Source organism: Chlamydotis macqueenii, chromosome 3 (genome assembly GCF_036417535.1).
Source record: "Chlamydotis macqueenii isolate bChlMac1 chromosome 3, bChlMac1.mat, whole genome shotgun sequence".
Taxonomy (NCBI): domain Eukaryota; kingdom Metazoa; phylum Chordata; class Aves; order Otidiformes; family Otididae; genus Chlamydotis; species Chlamydotis macqueenii.
In genome coordinates this window covers 111,085,507-111,098,088 of record NC_141558.1, presented here as the reverse complement: position 1 = coordinate 111,098,088, position 12,582 = coordinate 111,085,507, and the positions used below count along the sequence as shown (strand labels likewise).

The window sequence follows — 12,582 nt, the reverse complement described above, 5'->3', positions numbered from 1 at the left end:
ATTTTTCCATATTTTTATGCTTAAAAAAAAGACTTGGTGAGTTTTTGTAGCCTAAGCTATATACCTTATTTCTGAGGTTTTCAGATGCTTAAGCAAGACAATTTAACCACTTCTGAACCTTGGATGAATAGCAAACATTTTAATACCTCTATCATAGTAGGGAATTTGAAGAAAGCTGAAACCTAGCACATGCTGTAGCCTTTGAGCTCAGTATGCAATTGCACAAATTCTGGCAGAAGAAAAGTGGGAGGGTGAGGGAGGTGGGAGGTCACAGTTCAGATATCCTTAGCAGCAGCCTCTTAAGAGCTACAGAGTTAACTTTCAGTTTTCTTTACTGCAGAGCACATGTTAACTCTGTTTAGGAACAGATTATGAACACTCCATCAAAACCAAGGATGTTGCATTCCAGCAGAACAGGGTTTACTGGAGACTGCTGCAGTCACTCACTCAGGGCAAGGAACCTGGCTCTCCCTCCTACCACCTCCACGAGAAACAGGAGGCAGCTGCCCAACCCAGAGAAAGGAAAAGCTTTGAGGAAATTCCATCACAGAAACACAAGCTGAGTAAAAAACTGAGTGGAAGGAAGGACCAGAAAAAGAGGAAGGAGTGATAGACAACAGAAGGTGCAACCAGGCAGGATCAGATAAAAGCCACGGAGGCTGGGCTGAACAGAAGTATAGGAAAGACAGGACAGAACTGAAGGTGTATGTGCCTAGGAGATGCAATACAAATAACAGGCAGAAAAGAGACCCAGAGCAGACTCTAAACACCAGAAAGCACAGGATCCTCCAGAAACAGGAACCAAAACCCAAAGACCTTTTTGGAGCAAACTGTGGTAACTTGTTTCTGTGCCAAGGCCCTAATAACAAGGCATTGTTATAGTGCTGCCTTCTACCTTACCTGTTCAGTTTTTCATTACTCAAAGAACAATTTACTGCTCCTTTTGATTTTTTTTTTTTGTCTTTATAACCACTGGGTTAAGAAAATAATGCAAAGCCACATTCTATGCCAATTAGCAAGCATTCGAAATACCTCATCCTTAAACGGAACCAAGAATACACTCAGATAATATTTATAGCCTGTTTTTATATCTGCCATTCTGTAAGAACAGAGATTTAAACTGCACATCATAAAAACTGTAAAGTGACTATTAAACCATGTCCATTTCAAAACCAGAGATACAATTCAATATTGCATATATGGGCACTGGACCTAAAAACCGAGGAATTCACTTGCCCTGGTTAAACTGGGAAAAATCCTTTAATAAAAGCATATTTAAAATGTGATTTTACCTGGATATACTGGTGAAAAATATCTGTCATAGCAAAATAAGTACATCCTAATATCTACTTTTCAACAACTCACTTGCAATCTCATTTAGCAGACCGTCATCTTTATCATCTTTATACATAATTGCTGGAAAGTTAAATTTCCATTTGAAAGCCCAACAGCTTTACATAAAAAGAACAGATTATACAAGTTTTTGTTCTGAAAATTCTTTCCCAACTGCACCGTCATTATTACTAGTAGGTAATCAGAAAGTAAATTCCAGTAGCAGCTTCATTACTGGATTTTAATTTCATTTTCTGCCTAAGGGACTCAAGAAATTCAAAGAAACAGACACTGAAACAGAAAATACCTACAGAGATGACAGGGAACATAGGACAGTACTGAGATGGATACTACTACTCTTTTCAGCATCTTCTCCTCCTCCCTGTTCCTTTCTCAAATGCAGGTGCAAAAGCCTCCCACTGTTTGGGAAGATCTTATTTCATTAATTTTCAAACAATTTAAGGAATTAGGGCTATGATTTTTCTATAACTGAACTACCAGCCATCAGTATATGAGGCACAATTCAAAACACCATACCTGTCTTTCTCTTCTAAACCGACAGTAATTTGTTTTCACTCGGCAAACTGTTCTCACTAAGGGAAGCAACAACAGCTACATCCTTACTTTAACCACAGTTAAGAAAACTTCCCTCAATTTTTTTTTTCGTATATAGTTATGCTCCAGTTTTTCCTTACAGTGATCTCATGTAATAGTAGGAATAAATTATTCTCTCAATCATCAATACTTGTCCCATTACAGAGAAAACCAAAACAGAACACCAGCAGCAAGAAGCCCGAAAATTTGCCTGCAAATCTTGCTTCTAACCAACTTTGAAATCCTATCCTTAGCCAAAAAAAAAATGGGTTTAATGAAATTTGTTAATATAAAAAGTGAAAGAAAGATGGTTGGTCAACAGGCTTGGACACAAAAGTCTTCCCTTCTCCTAGTTCCGGTTTAAATATGCTTCATGAGTGCAGACTTACATACAGTGTCCTCCTATGGTGCTCCAGCCTTTTCCTAACAAGAATCTCTTCTGATGAGGTACAACAGTGTCCCGCACAATGCCGCTTCTCTGAGAAGGTAAAAGGCCGACTAACACAAATGGGTTGGTTGTATACATATAAGTAAGATGGTATGTGTGTTGCTCAGTAGAAATAGGTGGTAATTTAAAAACAAGTTTGGTATTTGTCTAACAGTTGTTAAGCTTTCATTTTTAAACTGCCTTTAAATGCCAAATTTGATAAAGGTGAACTTTAATAGAAACATTTTTTTTTCTTAATTTAAATGTTTTAAAGTATCACTCATGTTTTGTTTTATTTAGAATGCAGCACTGCTTCCTTTATTAAACGTCTTAAGTAACTCATATTAGGGATGAAAAATATCTACTTTTATTCTTTGGAAACGGCTTAGATTCTGTTACTCTTCAGGATGATGACTGGTAAATTAAGACTACTTGTGTTTCACCACAAGAAGAGAAAAAAAATAGGAGTGCTTGGATTGCTGGAGTGAAACAGCTGGAAGAGGTCATGGTGGCCAACTTATGAAATCTAAGTTCTTCAAGTAAGTCTTATGGAATATTATTCAATTAGAAAGATATAATTTCAAATATCTAATAAATATATTTACCTTCCAATCATAAGATATTTCACTGGGAACTCCAGTACTGAAATAGGCAAAGAATGTCCACTGCTCCCCAAATATTGTATTAATAAATCTAAAGGAAAACACCGTTTCAAAAAACACTGAATACTGGCGTGCTGTCACAGTAATTATGACAGTAATAAAACAGTTACACAGGAAGCTCTATTTCAAAATGGCTTTTTCTGGAAAACACTAAATTTTAAACTATTGGTTACCTATAAATTATAAAACCATTTTATGACATAAAGGGGCATTTCTTTTTGGCAACACTAGGGAATATACCTACCTGAATTCCATCCCCCTCCCACAAGTGATTGCTACAGAGAGAATAACTTTTTCTGAAACAAGGTGGAGGCAAAAAGGAGAAAGGAGGGGAAATTATAATTTTCTCCACATTTCCCCAAATAGTTCTGAGATGCATTTTTTTCCCACTCTGCATCCTTTCCTTCCCAGCTATAAAAATAAAGCCATTATCCATTATAGCAACTTACTTCTATGCAGCACATTACATACCCAGTATTTGATTCTGGAAAATGTTTGCAGCAACAGCACTGGCAAAAGCTAAAAAACAAGCTCTAAAATCAGTCTTCCTAAGAAATCTGTTAGCTTTTCCAATAACACAAATTTGAGCTTTGGCATCTGTTTTCCACATATGTGGATTCTATGAATATTAGGAATTCTTCTATTACACAAGGATTGAAATTATTGTGTTTGAAGAGAATTCCAGTTCCTCAGTATAAACACATTCCATATTAATTTTTAATGGATTTTTTTTGAGTGTAGTGATAATATGGTTTCACAATGCTCCTCCATTTCTGTTTGCATTTTTTTATGGCATGTAAGGTCAGGTTGACGGAAATTTTTCTTTATATAATCCAGAGTGCCATATCGGAAAGTAAGCAAACAGAATAAATCTATATGAATTTAAATTTATCCATCTGGGATTGAGCTATCTGGGTCATCTAGGGTCTAGCAGTTTTCTTCCCTGTATACTATGTACAGCATGGTCCTTGCCCAAAGCTAAGTCCTGACTGGCTAAATGTCACCTTCCTGTCATGGCAATGACAGCTGGCTCCTGGCTCTGAACAACTATTCCAAACAATGTATAAAAGCAATGTAGGTTTTCTTCCTGAAAAGTGAATGCCAGCAGAATACACTGTTTTCTGAAAGCTATACCAGTTCTATAAAATTTGGTGAACTATACATCTCAGACTTCCCACACCCATGAGAAAAGATTTCCTTCCCACAAAGTTCAACAACCATCTCACATGATCACACAGCTCCAAAAGCCGCAAACCTAGGCAAAGAGCATACAGAGTAAGCACAATTAGCTGCTGCACATAGCATTCTGCAAATGCATTGATTCCACTTCAGAACTGAACTCCAAACACTTTGAAATACACAAAATGCTGTCTATTAGACAGACACCTTTTTATCTTAACATATAACATAGTCTAACAGCTGTGGTCAGGACCTTCCAAATCTGGTGAAAGAAAATTATCTCCTTGCAGTGGCGATCAGTGAACTCATCACTATATTTTGAAAACCTGCTTCTTCTTAAAATAATCCACACCAAAGATAACGTGCATATTTCCAGAAAATAAAACTCAGTTTTCTGAAACTGAGCCCTTTAGACAAGATTTTTTAATCACTATGAAACTATTAAACAACCACTGAAGTATGTATGTATTTAAAAACAAACTTGTTACCTTTCCTCTGCTAAACGCTCATAAAGGCCTAAAACAGTGAATACAAGTCATTACATTTTTTTGTTTTACCTTAACAGTATTTCTTTGTCCAACAGATCTCTTAAGTGGAAGATATAGCTTCATGATGTGTTTACTGTCTCTTAACAGCTAAGAAGAAACTAATAACGTTGTTGATACTTTGTTACTTCGACATGAATTCTCATAGAATCATACAATGCTTTGGGTTGGAACGGACCTTAAAGATTTAATTCCAATCCCCTCGCCCTGGCCAAGGACAACTTCCTGCTAGACCAGGTCGCCCAAAGCCCTGTCCAACCTGGCCTTGAGTGCTTCCATGGATGGGAGCTTCCATGGATGGGAGCATCCACAGCTTCTCTGGGCAACCTGTTCCAGTGCCTCACCACCCTCAGTAAATTCCCACTTACCGGTATGGTTCACAGCATGATTTTGGTGCATACAAACCACATTTGCTTCTTGAGGAAACTAAACCAGAACTTCTGCTCCATGTGTAAACCAAATGAACTGTACCCCATAACATGGCGTTAGAGTCTAAAGCAATTAGTTTGCCCCTCAGACATTTTTACCAATGCTTTGTGGAGGATATATAGCCTAGAGAACCAGACAAAGCCTAGTCAGAAGCAAACACCTCAAATTCACTCTCTGTAGATGCAGAAGCATCTGCAACAACAGCTTGAGTGCACTCATTTGCTTCTATTGGATTAAATTATATGTGGCAGTAAACAAAGCCTAAGACTGTACTACAGCACTAAACATCAAAGACCCCGCAGGTATTTCTCCTGTGCTTGCATAAACCTGTTATCTGTCTTTTCAATTGTATGAGTGAGTGTTCCTCTGAAATTGCTTCAGAACATGGGATTTCCACTGACTATCATATCAAAGCAGATATAGTAGCCTTCAGTAAGCTTTAGTAGCTTGCTAAAAAACAAGCAAACAAAAACATGTTTATGAAGCAGCTCTGCAAACTCATCCTTGTGCTTCCTTATCCAGGTAGCACGTTAGCTATTCAGCATATTTGTAGCTGTAGAAATTCCACAATTAGAATTCAGTTAACAATTCTCTTGATAAATTAGGCTGATTAAAATCTAGTTCACTCTCCTTTAATTGTGCTGGTTTTACATAGATAAAAAATAGTAACATTTTATGTTACTGAAGAAAAATCTTCCCAGAGACTGTATATTAACACAGAGACTTATCTGACTCTTTTACAATATAAATAACAACATAATTAAATTCAGATAAACTCTGAGGGTACATTACTTTAAAAGACACACAATTGTAGGCGTCGCAATATCAGCTTTCTTGCCAAAAACACTTTAGAAGGTATTCTCTTGTGTACCACAGGGAGACTTCTATGATACTTGCTGAAAAGTATTTACAGTAATAACTATCATTCTCCAGGGCCAGGATTTTGTTTACTGTCTGTCTTGGTGAAGAACCCATCAACCATCTTTTCCACAGGAATCACTGCAATGTCACCAGACATCACAACTGGAGAACAATTACTGTGGCAAGAGAGGAGTAACTCCTCCCACGAGCAGAGCAGCTCACTGCCTTCACACAGTACATGAACCCTCAGGAGGAAAGCGAAGAGACAACAGACCTTCAGTGTTACCTATTTGTCTCTCTAGATCTGCTGCTTCATCTGGTGTTGCGCGTGGGAGGACACCAGGATCACTGAAACTAGTACGCAGCAGGGTTCCCATCACAAAAAAGAAAAGAATCCCACCGATTGCAGGTATAGCAGGTGTAATCTTCTCTGACAAATACGGACAACTGGAAAAAGAAAAAAGATTAAACATAATCAGTAACACGTAGTGCAACTTGTAACTTGTTTACCATTATAAACACTTACGAAGAATTAATTTTCTTCTATTGATACGTTACTTGTCTTGGAATGTTTATTGAAGCTGAAATTTCTGTTTAAGTGTTCACCACACTTCTGAAATTTCTCATGATCTGTTTAATATAATAAAGGTCCAAACAGCAAAATAATGACCTCACTAATATGCAATACTCATTTTCATAAGAAAAGGCAAGATTTTTACTTCAGGATATTCTAAGTTCATATATTTGTTCATCTACTGCCCAATTACTTAAAATAAATTGGGAGAGGGAACGGGAAATAATTTGAAGATATTCAGCAATAAAAAGCAAAGAACATAAGATGATTAAATAAGCCACATTGAAAAATGTAATTAAATCTATAAAATCAATTTACTGTCCATCACAAGGACGATGCTCAAGAACTTACACCTGTGACACATTCCTTTAATAGCCTTGGTATATACAAATATTATAACACCACTCCTGATTCTCTTTCTTAATCCATTTCTTGTAACTTGGGAAGCTTGTTTACTCATTTACAGAGTAAGACGAGTGCAAATGACAGTGCAACACATCTGGAAACATAAAATCCAGGGAGGTCTAGGGCAATATCAACACCAGCACAAAGAAAGGCTCTATGGCTACCAGATTTACAATAGACATGTAGGCCTTAAGACTGGATTTCAGTGTTAGCAAATTTTCCTCTAGGCTTCACACCTAATAAAATCAAAATGGACAGAAGCAGTGGAATCTAAACAACACACAAATATAAATATCTCTTTACAGTTGTGCAAAAAGAGGGGATACGAAAGCTAAGCCACTGCACAGCGTACTCCTGTTAATCTGAGTCATACAATAAGCTCTGCAGGATCATCTAAGAAAACACACAGGCCTAAGACTCTCTTCATAGCTCTTATTTTAAGTAGACGGGGTAAAACCCACATGTGGTTTCATGTATTTCTGATGTCTGCAAGAGAAGTCATAAAATAAGCCTAAAACCAACATAAGCTGAAAACCAACAAGTTTTAGGCAGTTATTTGGTTGACAAGCCTTAGGGCTTCGTCTAAAGCTTCCAGGTATCAATCAGGTTTAATTAACATAGTCTTCCCTGTTTCTGCTGACTGCCTTACATTATGATTCAGACGTGTGAGCTTTTGCGCTGCAAGTCAGTTAACCTCACTGGAATGTTAACTCTGAGCAAGTGATGACAACATCAGCTTCACGGCCCGTCACTTCTGCCAACGGGATGAGGAGAGAATGGAAATGCTTGTCATACCAGCTACCATGTACCGAGCATTTATCTCCCTGCACCATCCTGTTAAATGTACTTGGCTGTTTCATAGAACGCTGTGGGTCCAGATGCATTACACTGTGCATCATACCATCGCTATGAGTAGAGTTCATCTTTCGCCCTACATGAATGTAATATTACAGGCATAACGGGTTATGAAAGATTAAAAAGACAGTTGGGTATAAAAAAAAGCCAAGAGGCAAGAGATATTGTAGTTTCATTTAATGAATTAACTGTTTAAATACTAGGAAACATACTTGAAATGCACACTTTTAGAAAATCTGTTGCAAAGACCCAGATTTATGAAATCTGTGCTAACGAAAGGAAGCAGTAGCAAGACAGCTGGTAGATATAAGCCTTGTTCTCTTCATGTCAAAGAAGTCAGGGTGAACAACCAAAGAGAAGATTTCATACCCCATTAACGTCTTACTGCTCAGTTTATTTCTTGCCACAAAGGATTATTGAAATCAAAACTACTGTAATATGCTCAGGCAAGAGTACAAATAGGTTGCAAGAACGTATTTTTAAAAGGATTAGAGAGAACATGTACATTAACGAACACTAAATATAGCACAGTGCCATTATTCTACTATTGCATTATTCATTACACATACCGAAGAAATTTCAACTGTGATGAAGTCTGTTGACCAAACAAGAGCTGTATGTGTGCGAAAGGCAACACGAGATAATCTCTGGGCAGCACAGCAGGCACAACACAATCTAGACAGGTGCCAAAGCAAAAACAGCAATGGTGCCTACCTACAGAACATGAATTCTCAGTGATGCTCAGAGAATGGATACTGCAGGGCCATCATGACAGTGACATGTTTTGTTTTAACAATTTCATTAATTTGTTTTAACAATTTAATAGGGAATTGCTAGAAAGAACAAATTACTGTGCTGAAATACTGAGAAAGTCTTGCATTGCTGAAATGTGAAGTCACATTTACATTCTAGTAAAAAAAGCAGGGAAATGTCCATCTCTGCCCTGCTGAACCAAGTTCATCTTCAGTGAAAAAAAGCCACAACCCACTCTCAAAGCCCTGCACACTCTTCACCACAGGCAAGTGTAAGGTAATCGTGCTTCGCCTAAAGGTGTTTTCAGGGTTTAACATCTTGTATTTTATCAACTTTGACTTGGAATTACTTCAGTAATAATGCACAAAAGACCAAAGATGTCATATTTAGCAATAATAACCAACTAATGCTCCACCAGTTCAGAAATTATTTCAAGCTGAGAAATCAGTCCTTACAGAGATTCAGACAGTAAGCCTAGGCAGGACCATTCAGTCCAGGCTGATTTACATATGAACAGACCATACAATATTACCTGAGTCTGCAGAGAGCTCAAAGATACCTATCCTTTAGAAAGGCTAAATTAATTTTTCAAATTCCTGTCAATTAAATTTAAAAAGAACAGATACTGTATAGACCATTTTTTTTCTTCATGTCTGTATAAAAAACACGGGGGTGGGGGGGAATCTTAATATCTCCTGGGTTATTAAAAAAATCACTAAAAATGGCTCCAAATTAAAAACATGGATTTTAGTTCAAAATTCTCAATACATCTGTAAAAATACACTTGCATATTTATATAATTTTTATTTGCATTCTTATGTAACGAATGTATTTGTACTGATACATTAAGTCAATATTAAACAATTTGTTTTAGTGTTACTACTTTTAGAATCGTCAAATACACACAGAAAAAGATTATTCCTATTATTTGCTCAAATTTCTTAATTAATTTGCTTCAACTGAGTTTGCATCCCTTCAGGCATCAGCCTTCCTCAGGTACTACATGAAATATCCTTTCTGGATGGTATTTTCAGTGAGGTTTTAAAGTAAAGGTATTTCCTACCAGCAAATTTCAGAACTCCCATGCAGAGGGATTCCCTGGGCAGGGAACTGTCCGTCTGCAGCATCACTTACGATAAAGCTGCACAGAGCTTCAGAATAAATCTCTGTGCAAACTGCAGCGACTAACCGTTTAAAATCACACTTGATAATGACTAGAGGTGAACTGACATCCTCTGTTTATGTCTTCGACACAGTAAACAGTTGTTCTTAATTGGTGTCTGTAGTTATAGCAAGGACCACCCCAGAAAACACATTTTTAGGAAGTATTACTTGACCGTAGATCCCGCTAAAGACTGTTATTGTGGAAACAGCTTCTTCAGAAAGCAATGTTTGGATTTGCACATAGCAACCAGTAACAAAACCTGAAGTTTTGAATTAATTAATTGAGGGGTTTTATACAAATCAGCCCTGCTTTTTGCTTGGCTTCTCAGCTGCTTTTTTGAGGCATCATGTGAAAGTTTGCATGAGTGTAGGAGGGAAATAAAATCTGCTGGAAGACTAGTCTGTCACAGCTAGATAAAAATAAAAAACACACTGGCATTTAAGAGATAATTATCAAGCATCATCCCTGTGAACGAAGGATGCAGGAGAACAACAGAAGTAATGCTTACCTTCCAGCAGCCCTCTTAACTGGGTAACCATGCTCCCTCAGCTTAAAAATACATGTAGTAACTGTACTAAAAAGCACACCCAGTAAGAGTCCTACAACTTTCAAGGAAGGGGGGGCGGGAAGCCTCCTTAAGGCCTTTCCTGGAAAGGCGAAGACTTTCCTGAACAGTTCACTGACAGCTGTTGTTATTCACTGATGGGGAGATACAGTAAATGACAAATCTATCCAGTAGGGATAATGGAGATTTGGAGAGAGTCTGACTTGTAGAGAGGCTAACCCTGTAGTTACAACAAACCACTAATAACAAATACAGCCACTTACTCAAGAGCACAAAAAAAGACAGGGTTTTATACCTGTGAGAAACTGGAGATCTCATTTAATATTTACTAAGCTGGCAGGCAGAAAACAATAAAAGTACAGATTATATGCAAAGATGTACTAGTGATTACACTTAATTGCACTAATTAAAAAAATTAATAAATGACTCCCACCAGCTTGGCTGGCAAGACTGATAATAGGATACTGTGTCAAGCTTTTCACCAACATAAAACTCTTTGCAGCAGATATATATAAAAAAAACGTACTCTAGGAAGAGCATAATGTAAGTATAGTAGAACAAAGTAACATAACGGAAAAGATCCCTGTTCATACATCAATTTAATTGATGTTTCTGCAAGTATTGCTTATTTAAGATAACAGTAGCTATTGGCGTGCTCGTGGTGTCCAATGCTAAGAAAGGTTTGCACTGCAAACCCTGTGTTTGCTTCTACATGTTCCAGATGTTCCATAACATCTGAATGAGACTGTGCTGCCTCCCTTAAGCCAATCCAAAGGGTTTGGATTTTGTCCTTCCACTCTTATTTACAGCTCCTCTTAGCTCCCCCTTCCTTTCTACTCCACTGTATCATTGCTCCAAGCCATTCAGTCCCAAACTTCTGACCTTATGTCAATACAAATCTTCATCAGGTTCTTCTGTGAGCCAAGTTTGCTTGCTAAAACATATGAAAAGGACACTGTTCTGTCGACTTCTCTTTCTGTCTCTTTAACAAATCAAAGATGCACTTGGAAAGGAGCGTTGATATCAGCACAAGGCAAGAGACACAGAAGGCCTCACAAAAACGAGAGGGAGAGGGAACCTGGAACAGAGGGAGGATATCTCCAGTTCCGCAGCTTTCCATAAAGGTTTTCGTTCAGACCGCTGCCTGTTGCGAAATCACGTTCTGATCTTGACCTCTGTCAATTTAGAGATGACAACAGAATACCTGTATAGATAAATTAAAGGCAAATAGACTCTCAGCTAGAAGAGCAAAAATGGCTTATTATAATTTACTTTTCTAACGACAAGTTACCGGTTTAAAGAAAGCAGCCAAAGACATGCACGTAGAGCACAATACAGACAGCGGAAGGCACAAGGACAGGCAAAACATGAGGGCACGGCAAGAACCTTGAAGGGTGCTGCCTGACAAAGGCTGCAGGAAGATAAATGGGACAAAGAGAATGATCAGAGTGAAATCATTTCACTGTTGTAGGGTTTTTGAGGGTTGCCTCTTTTCACTTGTTTTCCAGTAGAATCTCAACTAGAGAACATGATAGTTCATATTGCCATTAGGAAAAGTGTTGGCAAAGAAGACTGCACCATGCACTTTTAAAGACTCTCACATATCATGCAGGCTTCAAGCTGCTACAGACAACTTCAAAGGTACTGCACCTCTGGTATTAAAACACAGTTTTAATAGACTCAGAATTGTAAGCAGCATAGTATAAATTTTCCCATTGTATAACCAGAGCTGCAGCAGAAAACAATGCTACAGAAAAGAATTCATAACTGATTTAAAGACTAGAAGAAAAATAAGATTTAAAAAATGTTTGAATGTATGAGTTTTCAGTCAGTATTTTCTAGGATGCTCACATGTTTCCACCTCCAGCCTACCACCAAATCCCATCATCCTACCTCTTTAAGAGGACCTTATTTTAAAGTTAAGGTGAAGAAACTCTTAAGAAAGGTCTGACTTAAGAAAAAAGTTACAATAGGAAACAACTTCCAGTGCATCAACCAGCTAACAGTTAATTCTTCAAAAGCATGCTGTTGGCACACAGAAAATGTGGTGAAATTTGAATACAGATTAATCCAAGTAATGTTACATGAAATGCCTAACAAGATTAGCTAGGAAGTTCTGCACTAGTTTTCTACATCTGCCTGATTCTTTTGTATAGCCTTTAAAATTCCTATTAGAATTTTCAAGAGATAGTAAGAGAACCACAAACTAATTTCAATGGGATCTGAAATTAGTTTT

The 12,582-nt window shown here is 37.5% G+C and overlaps 1 protein-coding gene across 4 annotated transcripts in view; it reads right to left on the bottom strand.

Moving 5' to 3' along the window:
* The window catches only part of ZDHHC14 (zDHHC palmitoyltransferase 14), a 113,597-nt gene that overhangs the window by 46,250 nt on the left and 54,765 nt on the right, over positions 1 to 12,582 (bottom strand). For 2 of the 4 annotated variants that reach the window (XM_086745875.1, XM_086745877.1), the window contains exon 2: positions 6,304 to 6,476. In XM_086745875.1, the coding sequence (XP_086602001.1) occupies positions 6,304 to 6,476 (173 nt within the window). The remainder of the gene's footprint in view (positions 1 to 6,303; positions 6,477 to 12,582) is intronic. The other 2 variants (XM_086745876.1, XM_086745878.1) reach the window with 1 other exon arrangement.